This window comes from Maylandia zebra, linkage group LG7, assembly GCF_041146795.1.
Source record: "Maylandia zebra isolate NMK-2024a linkage group LG7, Mzebra_GT3a, whole genome shotgun sequence".
Classification (NCBI taxonomy): Eukaryota; Metazoa; Chordata; class Actinopteri; order Cichliformes; family Cichlidae; genus Maylandia; species Maylandia zebra.
Genome location: NC_135173.1, coordinates 46,902,934 through 46,930,492, shown reverse-complemented (window position 1 = coordinate 46,930,492; position 27,559 = coordinate 46,902,934). Strand labels below are relative to the sequence as shown.

Below are 27,559 nucleotides of genomic sequence, written 5' to 3'. Positions count from 1 at the left end.
TTTTCCGTGATCCAGGAGTTCCTGGTTGGACTGGTGGTTAGCCACACCAGCGCTTTCACCTGCCTGACTGCTTAAGTCTTACCAGACTTTAAACGGCTCCAAACAAGTGGCAACATCAGCTCACACACTCAAGCAGCTTGGGACAGTCAGGAGGAAGGTAGGGTGTGTCGCTCTGATTTGTTTGGCACTTTTTCATTTGCACCTGGATGAGTGGGATTTGTAGTTTCTGAACAGGATTTTTTTCTCATACATAATATTAAGGTCTTTGTGGACCCTAAACACTCCACATTCTGAGTCTATAAGGAGAGGAGTGAGGTGGTGGTCAGTATATTGTTGCTCGGATTTCTTTCGGGGTGTATTAAGAGTTTAAGTTGCAGAGTAAACACTAATTATCCAACATGGTCACCGAGCTTATTTAGACTTTAGTTTTGTTTTTTGTTTGTCTGCGAGGAGAGTTTTTTTTTCGTGCTTTAAAGAATACACTAACATACTGTGAAAAGCTCAGAGTGTCCTCTGTCTTGCATTTTCATCAGCTATATGAATATTATTTCCTGTTTCTCTTGATGAAAAATAACTTTATCTTCCCGGACTTTTCACGTGTTCTGTCATGCTCAACAAAGTACTCGTCGCTGTGTATGCAATTTCGGATTTCAAATGCATTGTATTAATTTCGATTTTTGAATTCTTAATTTTATTTTAATGTAGACGTGACGATTAGTCTCTCTAAATAATTTCGGTTGCTGATGGGATGTATTTTGTTACAATTACATTTATATGCAATGTTTGTCTAAATTTTGGACGTTTGTAAGAAAATGTTGCACATCTTATAATGTAAGTAAGGACATTTCATTTTTATAGCACATTTATGTTGATTGATGTTTACATCAATGCTGTAACTGCAATAAGTTAGTTAATTAACCAATTCGCACTACAACCTGGTTTGCCTCTTACCTGTAATTATTTTTATTTAAGTAACCATTGTCCTTAATGTAAATATGTAAGAAAAATTGTGTATGTTTCTGTTCCGTGTCCTGTCTCTGTTCCCCAGAGTGCTCGATAAATTTTATAATAAGAATAATAATAATAAGAATAATAATAATAATAATAATAATTATTATTATTATTATTATTATTATTGCAGAAAATCATTACAGTTATTTTTGTAGTTAGCTCTGTAGTGGTTAACAAGAAACTCTAAACTCACCTTTTACCACGTGATCTAAAACTGAGGCATTTTGAGGCAAGCCAACCAATGTGACTTAAAGTGATATTCTTATGATAAGCAATGACTGTATTGTTTTCGAAATTCTGCCAATATGATGACAAATACTAATATTTTAATATATCACTGTTCAGTTTTTATGTTATTTTAAACGGAATAATTACAAAATAAAAGTTTTATTTTTATATTTCATAGACCATTTAACCTTTAAATGCATGTATGTAAGTATCAGCCTATCATTTATATATGTGCGCAAAGGCAAGACAAGCGGAACTTTAGCCCATCTGCGATGCTTACTTTTTAAGGATAAACTCGTTAATATACACGTTTTTTTCCTTGAGTGGGCTACTAAAAAATACAATTAAAAATAAAGTAAAAATCAAAGACTGTTTAAAGACGCTTTCGTTCTAATTTTGATTTCTGTAGGCTTAAAAAATACGTCTTTATCCGCGTTGTTTGAGATGGCTGCCTTTAAACTTTAAATTCATGATTAGTTTGCTTTATTAATTATCTAATGATTACCGCGGACTCCAGGTTCTCCAGGACCGAGCTTCGAAGTGTTTTTACGTTTCATAAATAGCCTAAAACATAAGAACGTAAGATTATAGCTTTTTTTCTCTTTCACACAGGCTTTAAAATTTGGGTTTCATCTACCTGCAGCTCCTGTATCAGTACCTATCGTTTCAAGTGCTCATTAAAAAGTAAATAAACAACCAAAAAACGTTTCACTTTGCAGAATGATATGCACAACCTCACACTGCTGGGTTGTATTCCCATTGCTGACATTTTAATTCTAAGACTGTTTTAATGGATTTTTGTTAGACTGCATTTCAGTTACTTGTATTTGTCAGCATCAGCGCGCAGACTTCTCTGTGGACGAGGCCAATAAAATAAATAAATATATATATATATTTGTTTTATTTTTTCACTCTCACACGTGGCTTGTAAACTCGTGGAGTATCCCTGAATAAATTTCCGTCTTTATCATTTATCAGTTATGCAGTAACGCTGCCTGATAGTCATGTCTGCACTGACAACAGCGTCCGTGTCATTTAAAAGTGCTGTCCGGTCTTCTGCAAACTCTTCGTTTCGCCTGCTCGCTGTTTGTGTGCACACCTGCTGTGTTAAAAGTTACCTGCACCCACTCGACCAAGCAAAAAATTCAACTTCGAGGCGAAAAAATGTGTGGCAGCTTCCCAAAATGTTTTGTTTATTTTACATTTCTTTGCCGGGTTGTTTTGTCTTTAAAATGTAAACAAATAAACAGCTTCACGAAATCTGCAAAAACTTCACAGAAATACATTTGAAAACTGGAAAATTATGATTACAAAGTTTAGACGATTCGTTTTTTCTCCGCGGGAAAATGTTGTTACACAAAGGCTATGGCATAAGACTACATCCCAAAAATATGTGTATATTATTTTATCATATGGCAAAGACGAACCAAATTTAGCACTTTTTTCAGTCAAAAAAATGGGGGTAAGTGAGCACATAGGCCCACCTTCGCTTTTATCAGGAACAAATTCAAATTAATTATGTTTATGGCTTTTTCAAAGGCCTCTGTGAGCACTGCTAAAGTAGTGCAAATATCGCCGAGTCGCTACGGAACAAACACATAGCTCGAGTGGTGTCCGTGTGCAACACTGACTGGTGAGGAAAGTCACCCTGGGGGTGACTACGTAATGAGATAACAGCCTGAAATGCAAATGAGACATTTAAGTGGGCACACTGCAAAAAATGATGCGTTTGGAAAGTTGCAGATTACTGCTCCCGTGTTTCTTCAGAACTAAATTTTGTCCTTAATGGTCGAGTTAAATCGTTATTCTTTTCTTCTTCTTCTTCTTCTTCTTCTTCTTTGGTCTTATTTCAGGAGGAACATGAGAATAGAGGGATTTCATCTGCAAAATTCACGCTTAAAAGTTACTAGTTTGGCACTGTAAGTTTGTTGTGTACTTGCAAAGCCATTATAAAGTCAGATAGATACGCATTAGGGTGATGTACAGTATTATGTATACATGGTGCAATACAATTTGATGTAATATAGGGGGAAAATGCTGTTTTTTTACCATCTAATCCCTCTGTGGTGTGCGGGGTAAACCTGTGTGAAGCCAAAGGCCTAGACTTCCTCATGTTCGCCCCCCAACATGCACACACACACACACACACACAGAGGGAGAGAGAGAAAGAGAGATAACTATATCCCAAATGTATTTATTTTTTTCCTCGGTTCTATGAACCCAGCTTGGTTCCTTGTTCTTCTTGAATAATTAACTGAATAGTAAAATAATGGTTTAAAGTAGGGGAGACCGGGGATAGTTGTAACATTTTTGACATTTCTGTCTGTAAATTGGAGCTCTTTTAAGGTAGTGGATTCAAAATGTAATGCAAAGTATTTACATGTCTCGGCTATTAAATAGTGCAGCTATTTTCTCTGCAGCACAATTACCCATTGCCTGGTATGGTCTCAAACACGAAGAGTGAAATGTTACAATTAACCCCATAGTCTGGGTTAGTTGTAACATATCCTGGGGTAAAATGTAACACAATGAAATAAGGGTACTAACAAAACATTAACATGTAATCTTTGTTTATTCAACACATGAATGCACTTACATCCATTTATGTAGCTCTGTGTGTGTGTGACAGAATGCAGAAATCTAGCTTTTGAACATATTCCAACCCCCCAAAAAAGACAAGTTATGGAATTTTCTGCAACTGAATATTTCATTAATTTTGGTTGGTCTTCCTTGAGTTTGGCCTCATTGGCTCAGTGGGCATTATAACCTACAACTCTTGCACCAATTTTGAACATAACAATGAAGCTGAAAAAATGTAGTTGTTCACCAGCATCGCAATTCCATTACTTTTTATCATGGCTTACCTTGGTGTGGTTTGCAAAGTGCTTCAGAAAGATGAGGGAATCTGTTTCTTGCACCCATCCTGATTTATTTCCACTACCAGTACTTCCTACTGGTCCATCTCTGACACAGAGGTCTGCATAATGTATGTGTGGGAACACAAACAGTGGAGGAATTGTGTTGCCAATGGCATTAACCACATATATAAATGTGACCAGTGAATCTCTCTCTGCTGATGTCGTTGCCCCAACTTGTTTAATATAAGTTAAAGTAATAGTGTGGTAAGTTGTAACATCTGCATTATTGTTACAACTAACCCAGACTGTTGCTGTTACAACTGACCCAGACTCCTATAGCCATGAACTAGCTAACATTACAGCCAACGGCTAAAACATTAGCACTAAAGACCTACACAGAATATATCCCCATAGACATACAAATAACATAATTTAAGTTTGATGAGTTTAACTGCAAAGCAGATAATGCTATTAGAAATTGAAATAAAGTAGAAAAACTTACTTTTTGGCATACAAATTACTTTTTTTCGTGTTAAATTGTCTGTGTTTGACAAAATGTGCTGATTTTTCACATGTGATAGCAGAACTGAATTGGGCATGCACAGGATGAGTCACATCATTTGAAACTTAGCCCTGATTGGAGAAATTGGAAGTGTTACAACTGACCCACGTTACAACTATCCCCGGTCTCCCCTACCCAGAGACAAAATTCGGTCGGTAAATTGATATTGTTAATTGCCCAGACATCAGTGCAAGCACAGACAAAACATAGCTTATGATCCTTTTATTAGTCAGTTGTAATAATAAAGAAGGGCAACCTGTTGGCCTGTGCCTACTAATGCATGCATGACTGAGCGTCACGCTTGATGAACTTGATTCTATTGTGTGTAGATCTACGGAGAAGAGACTGGTGCTTAACGGCGCACGAATATGTCAATATCAAATGAATTAGAGGCTGGAGACTGGGATCAAGAAGAGGTTTGGAGTGGATAAATAAGAAGAACTGGGGTGTGTACCAGTAAGGAATTATTGCCGCGGACATAAACCAATGCTCTTCCTGCAAAGGCAACACCTCCCCACCTCCCCATCCTCCTCCCTCATAGCCCCACACCGGCACTTCTACGTAGCGGACTCAGTTTCCGCTTCGCACGGTTGGTCAGCGACTCGCAGCGGAGAGTTGGAGAGGGAGCTCCTGAAAAACCAGAGGCTGGGAGAGAGAGGAGGGACGGAGGAGGTGACAGACCTGCTCCGCTGGGAATAGGCTACAGCTTACTGCTAAGTGCCATCGGCAGAGTAGGCTCACAAAACGCACCTCCGCTGTAAAATGCAACAATAAGGCACAGAGCAGCGCCGTGTAGCTGTCAGCGAGCTCCGCGAGGATCTGCGTGGTTTTGACTCCGCTGTGTAGGAACTAACTGAGGGGAGAAACAGTGGGGATTCATGGGGAGTTTGTGCAGCTTCTTCGAGAAAAACGCCTGGATTATCTGATTTTTGATTGATTTCTTATTTTTTTGGACGTTTCAAGGCGACACTGCGTTTCTCTGCTGGGCCAGCTGCAGCCTGCGACCTGTTTTTGGTTTTTAGGTAAGCTGATGCTGATCTGAACCGACTGCGTGTACCCACCGTGACTGCATTTCATAACTCGCCCACATCGTAGTAAATGCTACTCCACGTTGCAGGAATCGCAGCTGTCTGCTGAAGTGACACCGTCTGAGTGTAAATGATTTTTTTTTCTTTTCTTTAGGAGGCACCTCTGCGATTTATTTTTGCTTCGATCGCCGCCTCGCAGGGCAATACAGCTCATGTGTTTAGTTCTGGGAGCATGCAGGGGGAAAAAGGCGAGGGCCTGCTTCAGTGTGTCACAATAAAAGTCCTAATAGTTTAGTAATGTTGTGAATATTGAAGTTATTCTCCTAAGAATAACATATGCAGAATAAAATGACCTGTATTTGTGAAAAACACATTGCACTAAGCAATTATTAAGAGTATTAAAATGCTTTGGGTTTAAACGTTTAGCTCATGCCATTAACATGAAGGCTTTCTATCATGTGTGTTATATTTACATATGTTATGCTTTCATTTCTGAGCTATCAAAAAAGTATTTTCACTTGACAAAATAGTAACAGCAAGAACAATAAATGTGATTACACAGTGCAAATGAAGCTTATTTGTGTGTCTCTAAATTCATATTAACACAATGTCCTGAAAGTCTGTCTTCAGTTATCCGGTTAGTTAAGAAGGTCGGGCTGCACACACTGACATCTCTGTTTCCGTCTCCCAGCAGCGACGTGTAGTTTTCGGAGCTCCGGTCATGGCGGACCAAGAGGAGACTTTTGTCCTCCAAAACTCTCCAGGTGGCTCGGATTCGAGAGAATTACAGAGCGATAATAAATCAGAGAAACAGAACGGGACCTCAAGCAAATCCCCGTCATCACAGACAACTTACATCCAGCAGGTCAGTGCCGGCTTGCAGGCCTCACACTCACTGCTTCAGGCTGGAAGCTGCGGATTTAGGGGTCACTTTCACTCATTTGCAGGAAAAAAATAGCCTAGGCGTTTTTGTCAGAAGCAGGCAGATACCCTGTTGTTCTTGGCGTTAAAAATATAAAATATAAATCATGACTTAAAAACAAATATCCGCACAGTGAATGGAGTATTTCTGCTAATTTTAGTTCTTTCGGCGTATATATTTACGCTGTTTGGAGATAGAAATGTGATTGGATCTGATATTTAGTCCACTAGTGATTTTTTTTTTTAATTTGTGAAATGAAACAACTTCAGCAAAGTCTCAGCAAATTTTTCGTTTCTGTTAAGCTTCATAGCGTAACTGTGTGTGTTATAGTTTATAGTCATATAGGGGATACAGATCAATTCTGTGTGGGTTTATGTTCATTGCACATTAGCTTTGACTATTATAAAATCGTGTTTGCTGCTTCAGTTCTCACGGCAAAGGCTGAACAAGTTAAAGGCTACGGTATTATGGCTGGTTTAAACTGTTAATTCATAAGCTTATTATCCTCTGCATTATTTACAGCTTAGCCCTCAGCGTACAACTCGGTTGTCCAAAGTATTTGCATTTTATTTTTTAAAGTGTTTTAATCAAACACTAAATATTAGACCTACAGTTTTGATTTTTTACAACCTCTGAACTCAGAAGGCCTTAAATGCATGCAGACTAGTGCATGACACCTCTATCTATAATGCAACTTTAGAAAAACCATACACACTAGAATGTTTTACTTTGAAGGGAATGGAGGGAATAAAGGTCTACCTGCACGAAAGGGAACTATGGACGAAGTTTCACGAGGTGGGGACGGAGATGATCATCACCAAAGCGGGACGGTAGGAGCATCTAAAACATTTTCATTATTATTATTATCGCGATTAGAAAGATTTCAGTAGAACTAATGGGTTCATTGACTGCGTGTCTGCTTGTTGATGAGGCTTTTAGTTATGTTGGCCGATTTTCGAGCTTAAATATAAACTATAAACCAGACTGGAATTTTCTTGCGTGGGGATCTGGAACCGTACAGAACCACAGAGAAAACACAAGAGCATCTGGTGGACGCTTTAGTGTTCTGCAGCACTACCGGTCCATATTTTAGTCTGGGTGGCCTTGTTGGGAAATGCGATACAGCGAGAGAGCCAACGTGCAAAACGTGCCCCCTTGTGTAAAATGTTACCGATTGTTTCTTTGCGTTGAAATAAAGACATTAAAGAGCATAAGGGCTGCCTTTTGCGCCGTTTTCTCTGTATCCGCTGCAGGTGTGTGTGTGTGTGTGTGTGTGTGTGTGTGTGTGTGTGTGTGTGTGTGTGTGTGTGTGTGTGTGTGTGTGTGTGTGTGTGTAACTGCGTGCAGACACTTCTTGTGATCCAACACGTGTGCAACAGCATGTTGTGCAGGGACCGCGTGAGTGAATGTGTCCTGCTGTCAGCTCCACGGTCGCCCTCAGACTGTATCCATTCAAAACAGCTCATGTCGCCTGCGTGTGAACTTTTATATGCGCCCATGACTTTTTATGTCAAATAGCTTCGGAGCACCGCTTGCACAGGCTCCTACAAATGAGGAATATTTACAGTTGAATATTGCTGCATTTCGATATGCTCTCCAGCGCGGGCAGAAGGCAGTTGTTTTCTTACAGCTGCAAAAAGTCTCCATTATATTCCCGTCAATCATTTCACTCCTGTTTTTGGCAAGAGATGATATTACACAGCATCCATCCTCGTCCGTTAGCCCTTCCCTTTCACTCGTGGGAGAGCTTAGTGTTTCTCTCCGTGTATGTGTGTGTTTTCTGCAATATGACAGCTACCAAATATCCAAAAGATTTACTAGAGGGATGTTGCACGTATGAAAAAAAGGTCTGGAACATATTGAAAAACTTTTTTTATAATGGCTCTTCTCAGATCCAACGCCCTGCCTTGAAAGTAAGATTTTCCTCTCCAAACACCAAAGACGGATATTTATATGTTTTAAATCCTCCCACTTAACCTTTCTCTATGCTTAAAAATATTATTTACTTTTGGTTTGCTTATTAAAGAGTGAATGGCACAGGCTTTATTACGAAAGCATTTGATTTCATATATACATACATATATATGTGTGTGTGTGTGTGTGTGTGTGTGTGTGTGTGTGTGTGTGTGTGTGTGTGTGTGTGTGTGTGTGTGTGTTAATAGGTGTGAGTAGTCATGTACTTGTTTTTTTCTCGCGTGTCCACAACACTTTATTTTCCTGTACAGGAGAATGTTTCCCAGCTTCAAAGTGAAGGTCACAGGATTAAACCCTAAAACGAAATACATTCTACTTATGGACGTTGTTCCAGCTGACGACCATCGATACAAATTCGCCGATAATAAATGGTACGTAAAAACATAACACAGCAACGCTTCTCTAAAAGGATTTGCCTTGCCAACATATACTTTTAAGCACCGATGAAAATCCGGGTCATTGTTTTGTTTTTTGTTTTGTTTTTTTGGTGTGTGTGTTTTTTTAGTTTTTGATTTTGTTTTTTTTGTTTTTTTTGGGGGGGGGGGGGGGGGGGGGTGGGGGAGGGGGATCTCAGCTAGTCTCTCGCTTTCTCGCTCTCTCTGGAGTTATTTGCAGCGGGGAGCGTTATATTGTCGTGATGGACGGGAATCGGAAGTGAATATATTATTTCCGGGAGAATTATTAACTGTGTTTTTTCTAATATTTGCCAAGAAATGAAGTCAGCAGGCAGAAATGTTTCTGTCAGTGCTGAGTTTTCTGCGCTGAAAGCAACGAGATAAACTTTTCCTTGCACTGCATCAAAGATTTTTTTCACACGGCTGTTTGTCTAGAGTCGTTCTCCAAGCGGGTCTTTCTTCTTTGTGTCAGAGCCTTTAATATTGCTAGCTACATGCCAATGATGCCACTGAAGACGCATTAAGCACGGCCTAAAACTAATTCTCCCCTCGTTCCACATATGTTGCAAAACAGTGCCTTTAACGTCTAACGTGACTAGAAGCAATCAATATCCGACAATGGCACGATACAGAAGGCTTCCTTATGTACTGAAGTTTAAAGTTAATAAAGCAAAGTTTTGAAAAAGACGTAATCACCCATAGTTTAGAACTTTAAGTGCAGAAAGTCCCATATTGCGCCATTTTGTGCGTAATAATTAGAAACAGTGCCCCACTAATTTAAGTTTTCCGTTTATGATAAAAATTTAATTTATTATTACATTTTATCCACAGTCATTATCTTCTGCTTCTTTCGACTTGTTAGGACCGACTCAGTTGCGGCTAGCATGTGAGTGTTAGTCCAGCAAGTTTCAAAGCGTGTGACTGTGTTGCTGTGTATCAGGTCTGTGACTGGGAAGGCAGAGCCTGCCATGCCCGGGAGACTCTACGTTCACCCGGACTCTCCCGCCACGGGGGCTCATTGGATGAGGCAGCTCGTCTCCTTCCAGAAGCTGAAATTGACCAACAACCACCTGGACCCGTTCGGACACGTAGGTGCCTGCCTGTCATCAATACTATTTAACCACATGATTGCTAACCTGGTGTTGCACTGACCCAAATCCCGAGAATCCGTTAAGGCCCGACGTGTTACATGATGGCACTAAATGCTTATCTGCAGGTCTCTGCATCGCCATTTATATAAAAATCCCTAACATATTATTATTATTATTATTATTATTATTATTATTATTATTATTGTTGTTGTTGTTGTTGTTGTTGTTGTTGTTGTTGTTGTTGTTGTTGTTGTTGCTACTCGCAGCTAATTAAAAGTACGTTTTATTGTTTTCTTGAGGTTAAATATTTTACACACATTTTAAATTGATTAAAGATAATGCTCCTGCCTGGTCATATTTTTTAAAGAGAGGCAACCAGTTTATTGATTTATTTATTTGCTTAAAACTTTGCATTTGATCTGTTAAATGTGCATTAAAACTTAAACATAATCTTTCAGTCATTCTTTCACTGCACCTGTGGAGCCCAAACTTTATTAAGTTGCTTCTGTAAAGATGTGTTTTAGTGAAAGTAAATCGTTTGATAAATTCCATCTAACCATCCATCCATCGCTTTGGTGGAGGGTATACGTTTTATTATATAGATACGTTTATATTTTTTATGTTTTGTCCTTTTTTTTCCATTTTTTGTTAAATGTAACTTGCAGTGTTAAAATGAATACGAAAATAGTAAGTAATGAAATGCATTCTGATGTTGAAAACGTCACAAAATTAATTTTAAATAGTGAAATAGTTGTGGTGTTCAATTAGATGCAAATACTTCTACCACTACTATACTACTGCTATAATAATGACAACAACAACAAAAACAATAATAATAATAATAATAATAATAATAATAATAATAGCAATAATAATAATAGTAAGCCTGATATACTTTAAACACAAAAAAAGAAATATAGAGGAAATTTTTTGCCATATGAAGGTTTTTTCTACTTTACTTTTCCAAAGTGGAATCTCCTGAGATTACAAAAAAGTTTGGTGATATTCTGTTTTTACTATTGAACATAATGATGTAAAGGTAATGTTTTGAAGAGTCGCTGTGATCTTTAGATAAATATTCCAGATTGAGACAAATATTTCTTTCTTATCGTGCCATCATCTTATTCTTTAATATGTAATATGTTTGCTATGAAGGTGTTAGTAACATACCTTTTGTAGCACAGTGTTATTATAGCACCCCCTAGGTGCATTAGCCATGGACCTCCTGGAATTCAGCTTGCATGAGTAGAAGAGATCAACTGGGAACTTTTTTAGGAAAAAGGAAAAGGGCAATTGCACCACCACCCACCATCTCCTTCACCCTTCTCAGCAGTAAGAGGCTGTATGGTACCTATTTCCTAGCTTTAACTCCTCATTATTCTAAACTCCCTATCTGGCCTCAGGCTTTTGTGATTCCTGTCTTACCCAAAGCAGAAAGTACAAACATCACTTACTTCATCAACAAATGGGCCCTTTGGCAGCAGGTTTTCATGAAGAAAGGTATCTCGATGGGTACATTTAGGCCTAATTAGATGTCTTTTTGTAGAAACTTTCTTACTAACAGGCTTAGCCATTAAAGGAAAATACAATTATAAATTTGGCAAAGGTTACCTCAACAGCTGGTTTGCTTTCATGAGAAAACATTCCTTAACGCAAGCTGTGTTTGTTTGGTTTTGCTTTTAGAGACGTATTACTCCACAATGCTCGATAGTCCACAAAAAACACGATCTCATTGCATATGACCAATTATTATTATGACCACACACCAATTATTATACTATATATTATTGTTGCCATTATACTATATTCTTATGTATACTTCTGCATCCACTTAAGGTGTTGGTTTCAGTGTGGTAATGAATCAAAGTGAAGCTGGTTTCAGCTTTCAAAGTTACCCACGGAAAAATTAATATGAATTCTAGCACACACAAGCTACTATCTGTCCACATGGCACCTAAAGGAACTGCTCCCTTGCCAAAGCACAGCCGGTGAGATGAAACTGAGTCTCAGTCGGAATGTGAGCAGCACTGTGAATTTTGGGTTAAAGTAAAGTTTGATTGGTTGCAGTGGTTCCTGGCTCGGCCTCTTTCGTGCTGGGAGAGAGCTCCATGGGATTCATAAATGAAGCACTGGTGGCTGTCCAGAAATATACTCCATCAGCTTGTTGGTCCAGCTGGTTGAAATAACTTGTAGATGATTTATAATTACTAGCAGTGAGACATGAGACTAAAACATATTACTGATGCCGATTAAACCAATACAGGACTGGCCTGAGGTTTTCTTCTAGAAATGTCTGTAAAACATACACGTCAGGGGGCCGGGCAGGACTGAGCTCAGCTTAGGAATTAATCTCAGAGGATGTGGTGCCTTTGTCTTAATGCAAGGTTAATTGTTCTGTTTTTGGTTTGTGACAGTTTTATAACCCATTGAACTGTATTGCATAACCGTGGAGTGTAACCCTCACTCTTAAAACAAATTTGTTATAACAAACATTTTAGTGCGAATCATGAAAGAAGGTAGTTTAAGGAGCTTTGGAAATGTTATGAGAAAATCTTGTAGATATGCTATTTTATTAAGTTTTGTGTAGAAATATAGTGAAGAATAGTGGTTTGAAGTGGGCAGAAGGATATTTGCAAGGAACAGGATTTTTAAATTATACACAGTATGTATAGGTTACACACACATAAGTCATTTTTCTGATATTTTACATATTCGTCGTATGAAAGTGTTGAGGCTGAGGTCTGTTTCACTAAGCAGTTTATTTCAATGGTAATGTGTTTTAGTTGTACCGAAGCTAGGTAATGCATTTTAAAGAAGTGTGTATCTTAAAAGAGATTTATTTAAAGATACAATTATTAATCATAATGTTCTAATTTTGTGAAGTAACTAAGTATATATACTCACTGACTTTAGTTATATTACAGGGTAACAGTTTTGGCTAGCTATTTGGTTTTTAGTTTCCATGAGATTCTACTTACATAAATATCTTCTTTAAAAAAAAAAGTTATACATTAAACTGCCCCAAAATGTAAAAATTCTGTATTCTTATTAGTTAAAGGTTAAACTTTGCAATCTGCAACATTATAATTTTTGTATATAGCATATTTAGTAACAAGTGCTATTTTGTTGTAAGTAATTTTATTTGTGATTCAAGTATCTTAAATTTAATCCCTCTGTACTTTGGCTTTAACAAAGTGTATTTGCTTTGTTGCTTGTTATTCATATCTGTCGATACATATCAAAACCTCCACAACAGCACTAGTTTGGTCACAAAATTACAGAATTAAGTGGTGTTTTTTCTGTATCTGAATTCCTGAATAGTTTGTTTTTGTTTCTGTTTCATACCAATCTGTAGTTTTTGCTCTGATGTCTGTCTCAACTCCCAGAATATTTCTCAGTGTTATTTGTCTTACCCATCAGTTTGCTGCTGCACTCGTCTCCCAGTCTTCCCACACATGTTTTGTGCATGAGGGTGGAGTGTGAGGATCACACTGTTTATATTTGAATGGCAGTGTGTGATGAGCAATAGATGGTGGTGTACAAAGACTGCTAATCCTGAAGCTTGGGGAAACTCTCTGATGTGGAGGAACTTGAAAGTAAAAGGGCAGCAGCCCGGGACCCAAAGTGATCCTTCACTATCATTACATGCGATCATCCAGAAGCTAGGGGGGGTTGAGGCAGAGATACAGGGAACCAGGCAGGGCAGTGACTGGGCCACGGAGTTGAGGTGTATGCTGAGTCCCCAGTGGGTGGTCTACAGCTACCCCCTCCTCACTACCACATCCCATCCTAATAGCACAATTACTGGACTTTAGGAACCCACGGTTAGTGGGCCATGCTATTTTCCATGGTGAAATGTGCATTTAGACATCTATGCAACTTCTAATATGTCTTCATGACAGACATTTTTAGCCTCTTAAACCATACAGGGTGCTGTATGACATGTTTGCATCAGTGGACTAGTTGTTGTGGTTTGTTCCAATCTTGGACATATATGCAAACTAAGAAATAAGCAGGCAATGAATGCATGAGAAAATCTGCCATTTACCCTGCTTTTTCTTTGCACAGTTTACATAGTTTCGAGTCGTGTTTTGAAGCCTCATTAATGATTCTAAATATTAAGACATAGGGACTGCTGCTTAACAGACACGTGAAAGAAGTTTTTTTGTTTGCTTATTTTTTGTTTTTCAAATACACCATGACAAAACTGCAATACTGCAAAAATCCACAAAAACAAAAAGCTGCGCCTGCTTATGTAACTGAAGTGATCCACTAAACAAATCCTGACTGATGTTTTCTGTCACTTACTTCCATTAAATAGTTTGCATCTACAAGGTGCATGGCAGGCAGCTGAAAAACACTTTCTCCTGCCCATTACAAAAACCTATTCCAGCATGAAATGAGATCAAGTTCAACTGGGAATTAATAATGGATGACTATTGTATTATCTATGTAGGTCTCTATGGTTCATTCGCCTCTGAGAAAAGACTCTGGGTTATGTCTGTGTAATACTGCAGGATGCCCCCATAGGTACTGGAGGTCAGGGCAATCCCCCGGCTCTTCTCATGCTAGCACTGAGACGCAGGTTCAAAAACACTCTTTCAGATAAAGTATAGAAGGAATGGGTATGGCACCGAATGCAGGGATAAGTCAATTAAAAAGCAATTGCCGTCGTTTTTATTAGAAGAATTTAATGGGAATTAAAATAAAATAAATAAATAATATTTCTTCAAGATTGATGGCATTGACTAACAAAAGACAGGTTCATTCTATTCACTGTAGTTCTCATAGGCTGGTTTAGTAAGGTAACAGAATATAAAGGAAGAGGGCATGCATATGTCTATCTCCTGCATTTATCTGTGTGACTGTCATGAGAAGTGCTGTATAAATAACACGGTAAATCACTGTCACTGCAGTAATAATTACAGTGAGAGACAATTTATATTTTTAAAGGGTTTAATTAGAACATTTAAAATCTTTATTCTATTTAAAACACGAGGAATGTTTAAATGACTGTGCTGTAAAAAAAAAAAAAAACAAGAAGAAGAAGAATGCAAATTGGTCGACTTTATTTTAAATATCTATAAAAAGGTAAAAATAAAACTTTCATTACAATTTGTTGTTCAATGAAAGTGTTTTAGCCAAACAAGTGTTTTTCAGAAACTATAGCTCAGCTTAGACGTTTTGAGAGGAAAAGTGGATTCCATTACAAAGTAGACAGAATTCGTAAAATTACAGGGACAAAAATTTTTTATTGAGAAGTATAAGCAGACCAGTGCGTTGGTGAAAGTACTGAAATAGACCTTTTGCAAAATAGACTGTAATCTTATCATGTCAGCATGTTGCTCATGCGTAAAAATGGCTAATGTCTTACTAACATTTATTATTTTTATTATTTTTATTATAACAAATATATGGTAAAGTGTTTTCTTACAAAAGGAGATTTTTAATCTTTAAAAAAAAGCGCACTCAAAAAAAACCCACATTTGAGGACTGGTAGAATGTATCTCATTTTGTTTAATTTTATTTTTAGAAATGACGCCAAATATATGTGTGTAACGCCACTTTCTCTTTATTGCAGATCATCCTCAATTCGATGCACAAGTATCAACCAAGGATTCACATCGTGAAAGCGGATGAAAATAATGGCTTTGGTTCCAAAAACACGGCCTTCTGCACTCACGTCTTTCCGGAAACATCTTTCATTGCGGTGACATCCTATCAGAACCATAAGGTAAAACCTTGGGGTATTTTTGGATATTTTTATTCATTTATTGTCGCGAAAGGGGCAGCTTTAGGTTTACGTATTTTATGGGGTGGTTAAAATTACACAGTGTTTCAAACGGAGGTAAATATAAAGAGGGAAAAAATCAGTTGTGCAAACAGAACCATGCAGTCTGTTGCACTCTCAAAAATGCCCCCGGTGCAAATGCAGGATTGCGCAAAGGTCGATTTCACATTGAAGTTATTTTTTAAAATGTGTTTATAATTTTTGCACAAATTATTTTTTAATAATAATTTTTTTGTCAATTTTTTATGCAGCTCTTGGTCTTCTGTTGGATTAAAGGAGAGGGGAAATAATAGCTCTTTGAGAGTTTAAAGTTTTTCACTAAAAATCGTTGATATTAAACTCAGCTGCTCGCAGGAAAACTTCAGATTCCTGACTAGAACACGTTTCACAGACCCAAGTCCGTGGCATGATTTTATTATTAAGGCTTTTGTTGGAGATAAATAACTACCTACTTTGAAACAGTTCTAGTAATTATTTTTTAAATTCATTTGTTGGTGTTTGATTTTCAGTCTATTTCAGTGTAGATGAGACTATCACTGCATGCTTTATTTCGAAGCTCTCCTTACGCATTGCTCGTATATAGACGCGCAAAAAACAGATCTCAGTCTAAAAACTTTGAAGATTTAATTACATATACCCGCACAAGGGAAACCAGATTTTACATATGCTATTCAAATGTTTGCCTTTTTCCATTTATTTTCTAAGCTTCTCTTTCTCGGTTAACGACGGAGCTTTAATTAACATTATTGAGTTATAAATTAAGTTTCTTACCGTGTTTAATTGGAAACAGAAAACCTTGGAATCACCCTTGTTTTTCACGTATCTGGAATCTGGAAACTTATAACATCAGATTAGAGTTAAAGATGTGATTTCTTGAGCCGCACAGCCTCGTATTTTCTTTTTGTTTTGTTTTTTTTAAGTCGCCATTGCGTGTTCAGACTTGTGAAAGTAGCAGGAATAAAATTCAATATTTACACTGTCCACATTTCTGGGCGAGGGGAAAAAAATCTTGGGAATACAAATATTTGCAAACAGCATCTGTTTAACATCCTTTAACCATGCAGGCCTATATGTTTTTAGTTTGGGGAATATGGGAGAAAGGGGCGAAAGCTCATAATGTCCCCGCAGCCAATCCAGGTCTCCGGGCTTCTGGGAACAGGAAGCACAAATGACCAACATTCTGTAGAAACCATTCATTATTTTTGAGCCTGTTACTAGGGGCTGAGATCGTAACTGCGGGCTAATTATTAGGGCTTTCCAGACCTGCAGGAAAGAAAGGGGCATTTCGGGTTTCGAGGCTCTTTTTTTTTCTTGCCACATTTGTCTAATCAAACAGTTTTAAGCCTGCCAAAAGGAGTGGGCTACGAGCTGCAGGCATCTGTCCAATTCACCTGTTAGACTCTCAGCTAATGAAATGGTCAAAGTCTTTGGTTTCAGCTCTTTCCTGTCGTAGCTGTAATTAAAGCATTTTCTCCAGAAACTGAGGTTTCTGGAGTGGTATGTTTTCTTAAGATTTTTGTGAAACTGGGAAGATGAATTAAGACCAGCTCATATTTTTGTTCTTTTCTTTTTTAAAAAAAAAAAAAATCTTACTTGAACTACTTCACTTCATTTTGCATCTGGAAATGTGTTTATGTCAGCCTCAGTTATTTTAATGAGAACAGTTTGGACACAGCCTAGTCAAACTACAGCCTTTGAATTTCGACTCTCAAATTATTTTTTCCTTTTTTCCTCCTATCTGCTAATTCTAGTCAGAACAAAATCTTTTGTAAAATATTTAATTTTCTCTCTGTAAACTCAGCTGAGAATAAGATTGTTGGACTGGATAATTATTGGTCTAGGTGTATTTTTGGAAGACATGCAGGGGGATAAAAAGGGCGAAATAGACTCTGAATTTTTAATGCCAAACTTTTAAAATGATGAGACAGTGTATAAATGATCTGACAGACAGCTCGTATTAACAAGAAGCTAGCGAAGTGTCACATGAGAGATTTTACAAAGTTTGCTGAAAGTGTCAGCCAGCGTGCACACAAACTTCCAGTCTTGTCAAAAAGCTGGAAGCACACGAGAGCTGCCAGCTAATTACCTGCCAGAAACCACTGCTCACGAGAGGGATATCCCGGGACTGGGTTAAACCACTCTGGGATTAACTTATTGTTTATGGGTGGCTCTGAAAGTAATTTCTGCTTCTATTTGTTTGGTATTGATAGAGACGTTTTTTACCAAAACATTAAGTCATAGAATAAGTCTTATGATTTGTATCTGTCATGCACGAGCCAGCTATCTCCTAAGCTAGACATCATCTAATGTAACATCATAAATTAAGCAATGAAAGATGATTTATATAGACATGTTTTTATTGAACTATTGCACTCAGGAACTCAGCTCAGAAAGTATCTCAGGTTTCTGGAAATATGATCTGTTATTTCACTCTTGGGTAACTTGTGAACACTTACATGCATCCAAAAAAACCCTGTAAAGCCCCGGTTTTCTCCAAAAATATATGTTTAATATTGTCATCATAAAGCCCCTGAGTTGAAGAGGACTTGTCTTGTCTGACAGTCTGGCACACGGCGAAATGCTGCTTTTAAATAGCTGCTATTTCAATGCATGTGTGGGTTGGCTGTAATTGGGTGCTTTTAAACGCAGCTGACAATGAAATGACATAAGCAGCACAACAATTGACTCTTACTGCAACAGTGTATGTTACTGACACTTCGTGTGTTTGCTCTTACAGATAACCCAGCTGAAGATCGAGAACAACCCATTTGCAAAAGGATTCCGTGGTAGCGATGACATGGAATTACACCGGATGTCCAGAATGCAAAGGTAAATGTGGGAAAAAAAACAATCAAAATACACGTTATTCTTGCTTGCTTTTCTTTTTCTTTTCTTTTTTTTTTTTCATAGATCTTGCTTCTGATATATGGAAATACTGACCCATACTAAATGTTGTGAAATGAGTAGATAAATGTTACCTCAATTAGGCAGGGATTACTGACATCCTGGTCACACTGTCACTTAACGAGCCCCACTTTAATCCCTCAATCACCCAAATGCAAACCAGTCATATGTGTTATTTTCAGTGAGTGTTATTTTCAATGATGTAAGTGTAGTTCTTGATAGTCAGCCAGTTTTCATGCTGAAGACTTTTATGGCTGATCTGGCAGAACCTCTGAAACACAAATGTAACATCTCTCTTCCATAGAGCTCTTTCTACCAGGATGTTCCAACTCCTTATGTGGACTGTGCTGTGTGTGTGTGTGTGTGCAGTGTATATATGTGTGTGTTGGTGGTGTGTGTGTGTGTGTGGGGGGGGGGGGGGGGGGCACGCATTTGTGCTGAACTGGTGGTGTCTCTTGGTCAGGCAGCCAAGGCACTACACGACCACATTGATCTCTCCCCTCCCTCGCTCTATTATTCAGTCCAGATGAGGAATGGAGTATGAGTCCGTACTGCGTGGAAAACACTTTTTCAAAGGAGAAAATCTGGTTTTGAAAAAAAACAACCCCCTTTGGGCAGCCAGTTCAGACTCTATGTGAATTCAAATGAGGAGGGAAAAAAAATCCCAAATCAGACCAAACAGGAAAGGTTGTTTGGCATTTCCATAAGGTGTTAGAAGAATGCATCCACTCTAAAACCTTTACTCTGATGCACAGAATAATGATCAAGTACCTCACAATCCGTGTTGCAGTAAAAAAAGAAGTAGCTTTATAAAAAACCGCATGCCTGATTGTACTAGACGCACGTTAAATTTCTTTAAGTAGGTGCGTTCCACGAGCTAATGAAACGTTTCAAGTGAAATGCATTTCAGCTATCAAAACTTGTAAATCTATAGAAGCTGGTGAGAGTCCAAACCACACTATCAATCTTTCATGCCTTTGTCCAATCCTGCAGAGGACAGTAAGCAATGCACGTCTGCTCTTGGTTACAATATCAAGGGGAGAGCTTATTGCAAAACCAGGTCAGGTTTTCAACTGAATCCACCCCTGATATCAAAGAACTAGAAGTAGCAAAATGATCTATTGATGGATCCTGAGGATTTATAGGGGCAAAATATTTTGGACTGAATATCCCCCCCACCCCCCAGACGTTTTTCTCTGTGTCCTAAGTGGAAGTAAATCACTGATGGTGATCCTCGTTGGTTGTCTTTGACAAATGATCTTATGATGAAATGCGGAAGATTAAAATAGTTCTGCTTTGTTGACAGCAAATTATAGTTGAAGATAATAACTAACAACTGTGATCGTTTGTGTGTGCACGTAGTACCAAGGAGTATCCAGTAGTGCCTCGCAGTACAGTGCGGCAGAGAGTGGGCTCCAGCCAGAGTCCATTTAGCGGGGAGGTCCAAGGCCTGGCCACACCAAACAGCCTGAGCTCCCAGTACTCCCAGTGTGAAAATGGTGTCACAAGCAGTTCACAGGACATGCTGCCCCAGTCGGGTTCCTACCCCCTGCCTCATGAGCATGGCCAAGAGTACCACTGTATCAAGAGGAAAGGTAGGTGAATCTTTTATTTATAATATTTTTTTTTAAATAAATGTTTATTCTTGAACACATCATGTGTGTACATGAAAATTTGTAAACTAAAACAAATGACGTGAGATGTGTTACGTTAAACAAAGAGTAATTTAAAATATAGTGTCTGCTATTTAATATTGCTATATGTCATGTACAACCCCAGTTCTAGAAAATCTGGAATGCCATGCAAATAAACACAAAATGCTTTTATTGGAAAGTCTAATAAAGCTACATTTTCTTCACAGTAGAACATAGGAAACATGTCAGATGTTTAAACTGAGACATTTCAACATTTCATGGAAAAATACAAGCTCATTATGAATTTGATGGCAGAAACATCTCTCTAAAAAGTTGGGATGGGACAACAAAAGGCTGGAAATGGAAGTGTTACAAAAAAGAAACAGCTGGAAAGGAAAATGAGGAAAATTTTACATAAGATCCTAATTAGGCTAATTGCCAGAGGTCAGTAACATGAGTGGAGATTAAAAAAATAAAAGAGCATCCAAGAGAGGCAGAGAAGCCACATCAGCAACAAAATGCATGTACAAATTAGGAGCAATTTCAGAATAGTGTTCCTGAATGTAAGGCTACAAAGACTTTAAAAGTCTCATCATCTACAGCCCTACTGAATCAAAAGATCCGTAGAATCTGAAGAAATCTCTGTGTGCAAGCAACAAGGCAGAAGATCAATTGGATGCCTGTGATCTCCGGGCCATCAGGCAGCACTGCATTAAAACAGGCGTGATTCAGTCATGGAAAAAATTGCACTTCTAGAAATCATTTTCTGTGAAAAGAGTTCATTGCACCATCCAGAGTTAAAGGTCTATCATGGAAAGAAGTACCCATATGTGAACATGATCCAGAAGCATTGCTGTCTTCTCTGAGCCAAGGTTCATTTAAAATGGACCCAGGCAAAATGGAAAAGTGTTCTGTGGGCAGATGAATCCAAATTTGAAATTCTTTTTGGAAAACATGGACGTCAAATACTGTGAATGAAGGTGGAGAGTGGCTGTAGAGGCAAAGCCTAGGTGTTAAGCACGGTACAAATCTCAGAAGCCTTCATCTATCATCGTATGGACATGCATCACTGCCTATAATTGGCAGCTTGCACATCTGGAATGGCACCATCAGTACTGAAAGGTAGATACAGGTTTTACAGCAATTATGCTCCAATATATTTAGCACAACAATGCTAAACCCGAACTGCATCTATTGCAACAGTATGGCTTCATAGAACAAGAGTCCGGCTGCTCAACCGGGCTTGTTCAGCAGCTGATCTCCTGAATTCCCTCATATGTACAGACTGTCGTTAAAGAAGAGGGGATGCTACACAGTGGTACACATAGCCCTGTCCCAACTTTTGTGAAACATGTTGCTGCCATCAAATTCAAAATGAGCTTTTCTTAATAGTTTTCTTAATGTGGCACATGTTCTCAATTAATCATTTGATATGTTTTCTGTGTTCTACTGTAAATTAAATACCAGTTTATGAGATCTGCAAATCATTGCATTCTGTTTGATAACAGTTTGTATTTTCCATCTCCTGAATAACACAATTGCTCACCTTTCTAATTCCACCTGCAGTGGATGATGACTGTCACTCAGGAGATCACAGCTACAAGAAAGCATATCTGGAGAGCTCATCGAGTGAGGAGGACCATTACTACCGCCCTGTTGGCTACGCTCAGAGCCTCAGTCTCTCCGGTGGGCCTTACCGCAGCGAGTCTAGCCAGCGGCAGGCCTGTATGTATGCCAGTGCCTCGCAAAGCGCTGAGCCTGTTCCCAGTTTGGAAGACATCAGCTGCAACACTTGGGCCAGTGTATCACCCTATGGTAGCTGTTCTGTCACCACCATGCAGCCCATGGATCGACTGCCCTACCAACACTTCTCCGCTCACTTCACCTCAGGGTCTCTGGTGTCCAGACTAGGTGGGGTGGGAGGCCACGCCTCTCCACAGCTGGGTGATGGCCACCACGCTGCAATGTACCAGAGCTCTATGACCCATCAGACTCTGGGCCGCCAATGCAGTCCCGGGGCTGGGATCCAATCACCAGCAGCCAGTCTGCAGGGAAATGAGTACCTGTATACACATGGCATACCACGTACACTATCACCACACCAGTACCACTCTGTACATAGTGTAAGCATCATGCCAGAGTGGAGTGAGAACAGCTAAAGAAGTTGTTTCTCTCCCCCCCCTCCCCCCCCCCCCCCCCCCCCACTCTATAAATACGGTACAAAAAAAAAACACAACAAAGGACCAAAACAAGGCAGTGTGTAGATGAATTTATATTTATATTTTTTTAAAAGGTCTTGCTGTTCATCCTAAAGAGACCAGTGTTGGTTCACAGTGGATGTGCATAGTAGGATGGTGCTGACTAGAAGAGAAGGCATCTTATCACTTACCTTGTTGTGACAGCATGTGCACTTATAAACAAACAAACAAACAAAGAGGAGCTGGACAAAAGCAGAAGCAAAGACTGCTCAAGAGCAGAGCACGCAGACACAAAAGCGAAGGTCAGAAATGCTTCAGAAGCATGTGGTCCGCAGGTCGACTGCGAACTCGTGTGGCGGTGCTTTTTCTTGGATGTCCGGATTTTTAGTCAGACCATTAAATGTGTTTGCAACCACAAGTACAAAGCTCTTTTTGGACTATATAACAAATTTGTGTAAAAAAACAAAACAAAAAAAGGACACTTGTCTTCTGTTATATTAGCCCAAGTTCTCATTTTTAAAATAGTTTTTGTAGTTAACAAGTTACATTGTAAAATTGTTATAACTTAAACCATGAATAAGCAAGTGTGAGCCTTTGTTGTAGCTCTTGCTTACTCTTAAATCTGTCAAAAGGGTTTTTTTTTTTTGTTTTGTTTTTGTGTTTTTTGCTTTGTTTTGCTTTGTTTTTTCGTTTTCGCATATTTACATGCACTTCAAAAACCTTATATTAATTTAATGATGTGAAACGTGACAGAATAATTGTTCATTCGTGCCCAGACGTTTCAGGCAGAAACTGCCCTCACCACATGCAACGGTGTTACAACCAAGCAGCAGTACTGAAAAACTGATACTGACCATGTTGAGAAGCAGAACCGCAGAACTTACTCTGGTAATGATTGTGATTGACCTTGGTAGCTAATTAAATCAAGATTTAATCAGGAACTTGTATAATTTCATTGCAATGTGCACAGCACTCCAGTGTTGAGAATTCAGGAAAAGCCCTAAAAAATCTTTACACCCACATTGCCCACAGGCGTGTACTCACTACTATAAACTCCACTCGCAAAAGACAATGAAAATGTATCAACATATCATCCTGTTTTTCCCACGTGGCATGATCGAAAAACTAGCAAAAACAGAACAATGATAAGAAATCCAAAATTCTGTGTCAGCATCCACTAATAAATATACATTTTTGTTAATGATAAATGTAGGTTACATAATATAATTAAAAGAATTTGACCCCGAGTAATCACATGGCCATAACACAACCCTACAGTATCATTTTTCATTCATGCTGTGTGTTTGTGGCCTTTTTTGTGGAGTTCTTCTTGCCTCAGCCTCATTAATGCATCGTTGAATGTGTTAAATGTTTGATTACAGCTATTTAACAGTTGGAGATCGAGATGTAGTTAGCTCTACAATACGCAAACTCACAACTTCAGACAAAAACAGCATTCTTTCTCCACCAAATGTATTATTACAACAGCAATATTATGACTGATGCAATTAAAGTGTTCTTCTGGACCTACACACTATTATAACTACATTATTACAACTTTCAGGAAAATCATTATGAGTTATAATCCCTGTTGCAGAGGGCTAACATTCTGCCATCAGTAAAGAATGTCCAAAATGTCTTTCCAGTGCTCCGGACACACAATATTATAGTGGAACTCACTCCACTGAATGTGTTTGTATGTTCTCTATATGTTAAATCATACTATTTTTTATTTACATTGTCAAGAAATCAAAAAATGTAAACATTTTCTCCACTCAAGTGTTTGATATTTTACCCATTTGTTACCTGACAGTCAAGAATGGCTCATTCCACAGCACTTTGTTATGCTGCCAAACCCATGCCACAGTCTACGTACTCATGGAGGAAGAGCTCATTATTTATTTGGACTGTGGAGCCTATACTTGGCGTAAGCTACACTACAAAAAATAAGGTTCTTGGTTGATGGTGAACTGTTGTGCCTCACTCACATCCATCACAATCATCTGAATATGTTGAAACTTACTGTAGTAAGCACTACAACATCAGATAATTTGACAAAGCTTTTTGTAACTGCAACACCATCAAATCTTTTTTTTTGGGGGGGGGGGGGGGGGGGGGGGGGGGGGGTCAAATTTTGATTGTGTGTTTTAATGCACAGTCAACACCATTATCTGGTAAGCGCTTAACGTGTGACAAGGAGACAGGTAAAGTAGCAGTTAGACATCAAATGGAATGTAAATCTGAGAATGCAGATAAAATATACTTGATTTCATTATGAAGCAAATGTCAGTTCCATCATAAAAATGACCGTGGGTTAGCGGCCTGTTTCACATGTGGACAAAGGCTAATTTTTAAGTGCTTGTAGTCGATAGAATGTTATTTGTCAATAGTATTTATTTAACAACTATGGAAATCAGCTTGCTCCTGCATGTATCAAAGATAGATGGTTCAATTTCTTTTTATAGCCGGCTTTTTATGATTGTATAGGATTTTCTAATCATGCTTCTATAGAAAACAGGAGATTACTATACAGCTGTCAAAAAGTATCAAAACAAGAATGGAAAACATGAAAATGTGGATATCTTTGTAAATAAACATGTACATAACAGAATACCTGCAATAAATTTAAAAAAAAAAAAAAAAAGAAACTTGCTGGATTGTTTTTAAATTTTTTGGTTGCATTTTGTTTCAGGTGTGGATTTAGGGGCCACCGTATGGATTCACTGGCCACTTTATTCGGTACAGTTTGCTAGTATTGGGTTATACAGCTTTTCTGCCTTCATGGCACAGATTAAACAAGGTGCCAGAAACATTCCTCTGGGATTTTGGTCCAGATTGACTTGATAGCATCACACAGTTGCTGTGGATAGATGCCTGTTCCACCACATCCTAAAGGTGCTCTATTGGATAGAGATCTGATGAGTGTGGAGGTCATTTGAGTACAGTCAACTCACTGCCATGTTCAAGAACCCAGTTTGAGAGGATTTGAGCTTTGTGACATGGCACCATATCCTACGGGAAGCAGTTATGTGGGTAGATTAGATGTTTAAATGATGCTCTGTTCGTATTAAGGGGATGGCCTTTTTGTGTAAGATTTTGCATGGTCTTTCCTGTGCCTCCTGACTGAGTATGTAATGTAGTTTAAGCATTTAAGATTCATAGAATCAAATGCTGTACGAGTGTTTGGTTAAACGTGACTTGAGCACTTTGCTTGGTAAGTATGACTAGGAAAGCACTTTATAAATGTCAGTCCATTTTCATAAATTTTGGTATATAAACTATCCAATCAAATGGTATTTTGTTGTTAGTTTTTTAGGGATTTGCTCTTTCACTTACCGGTTATGTTTAATGTAAGTCAAAGTGTAGGTTTCCTCTATGTACATTTTCTGCAGTTTCCATGTATAGTGATTTTATTGTGGTTGACTTCTGGCTGGTGACAAAAATGTGCAAAGAGTCATATACCTATCCATGTAAATCTCCAAAGAGAAGGGTATATTAACATATGCTTTATTGGTCTAAGAAGTACATACATGGCTTACCTATTCTGTCTGCCTTTAAAATAAATGAAACAGAAATCCCAAACAAAGAATGGGGGAAGAAACTGCATGTCCTGGTGAGATTACTATCAAACAAGCAGATTGGTTGATTTACCTGACAAAGACAGAACAGTTCTTTTATTTCAAATTTGCAAAGCATTTCCAAAATTATATCATTAGCAGGAAACACTTGTTATCACTGAGTCCTCAAGAAAGGTAATTTCTTTTGCAAATTTCATCATAAAGTATTGAACTTTTATTAACCTGACAGAGAAAAGTCAAAGGGTCATCCCAGCTGATTGCATCACATCCTGAGGGGAACATGAATGCCTGAAGCAAATGGCATGGCAAATAATTCTGATAAAACAGAAATGTGAACTTCTTAGTGATAGTAAAGATAAAGTCACCCATCAACATAAAACATTGCTTGTCTTTACCAAATAATGGAAGAATGTCTGAGACCTTCTGATAACGCTACAGAAAAACTGTCAGAAGATGATTGATGTAATTAGAATTCATTATATGGAATATATTGTACCAGTCTTTACTGGTGAAACGTCTTCAAGCAACTTAAAGAAGTCCAGATGCTTTTCTTTGCAAGCTCCTTTGACTACGATGACCTGGATGACTGAGAACCTTCACAGACATACCAGTCTTTACATTATAAATCCATCCAATAGTTGTAAAGACTTTTCATAAATATCTGATTAAAGTCAGGGACTCACTTAAGTCAAAAGGCACTTTCAGACTGCAACATTGTTTTTGTGCCCCATGTCACAATCTTCCCATGAGTGGACCTCCCAGAAAATTCACCACAAGATCAGACCATGCAAAATCTTTCTACAGACCTCGGTTAGCAAATTAAAGATTAAAGTAGAAAAAGAGCGAACAAGTTTGGCTTGTTTTGAAGGGTTGGCAGAGAAAAAAGGACAGTCACAGGACCTGGGTACCTTGCACTGAGCCAACAATGAATTCCTCTGTATACCATAGTATTCCCAAGTCCCTCTTGTAACAAGACAATGATCCCAAGCAGCACAGTAAATTTACAGCACAATGAATCAAGGTGTTGCAATGAGCCATTTTGAGTCCAAACCTCAAACTGACTGAATTCATTTTAGCTGGCTAGACTGAGCTTAGTCTGAAATTGATCGCTGTTTGATTGCGTTTATTTGCATCTTCTTCACAGCTTCTTCTAACGGGCCATTGCTCCACCCCCGCCTACAAATCTAAGCTATGGTCTGAGTAACTCTCATCCCTCAGGCTACTCACACAAAGACTCTATATTCAGACCAAGTCCTTTGCACCAAATTCAAGCATTTTGCAACTTGTCCTTTTAATGTGTCCCTCTCTCTTGTTTTGTATACATTCTCTTGTTTTTTATTTTTCCCTATTATCCTACTATTTATTTTTCCTGCACAGCTGGTGTG

General features: G+C 38.4%; 1 protein-coding gene across 3 annotated transcripts; it reads left to right on the top strand.

Annotated features, from left to right (window-relative positions):
• tbx5a (T-box transcription factor 5a) lies at nt 1–22,595 on the top strand. Of its 3 annotated transcripts, none has more exons than XM_004538050.4 (9): nt 1–157; nt 6,379–6,552; nt 7,345–7,439; nt 8,835–8,954; nt 9,919–10,066; nt 15,651–15,803; nt 18,598–18,689; nt 20,127–20,359; nt 21,965–22,595. In XM_004538050.4, the coding sequence occupies exons 2-9, from the start codon at nt 6,409–6,411 to the stop codon at nt 22,555–22,557; spliced, it is 1,578 nt and encodes a 525-aa protein (XP_004538107.1). In that variant the 5' UTR covers nt 1–157; nt 6,379–6,408; the 3' UTR covers nt 22,558–22,595. The 3 variants fall into 3 exon arrangements, with proteins under 3 accessions (XP_004538107.1, XP_004538106.1, XP_004538105.1); XM_004538049.4 differs by lacking the exon at nt 1–157 and adding an exon at nt 5,250–5,681 and having other exon boundaries at nt 6,382–6,552; XM_004538048.4 differs by lacking the exon at nt 1–157 and adding an exon at nt 5,250–5,681.
• The last annotated feature ends 4,964 nt before the right edge of the window (nt 22,596–27,559 follow it).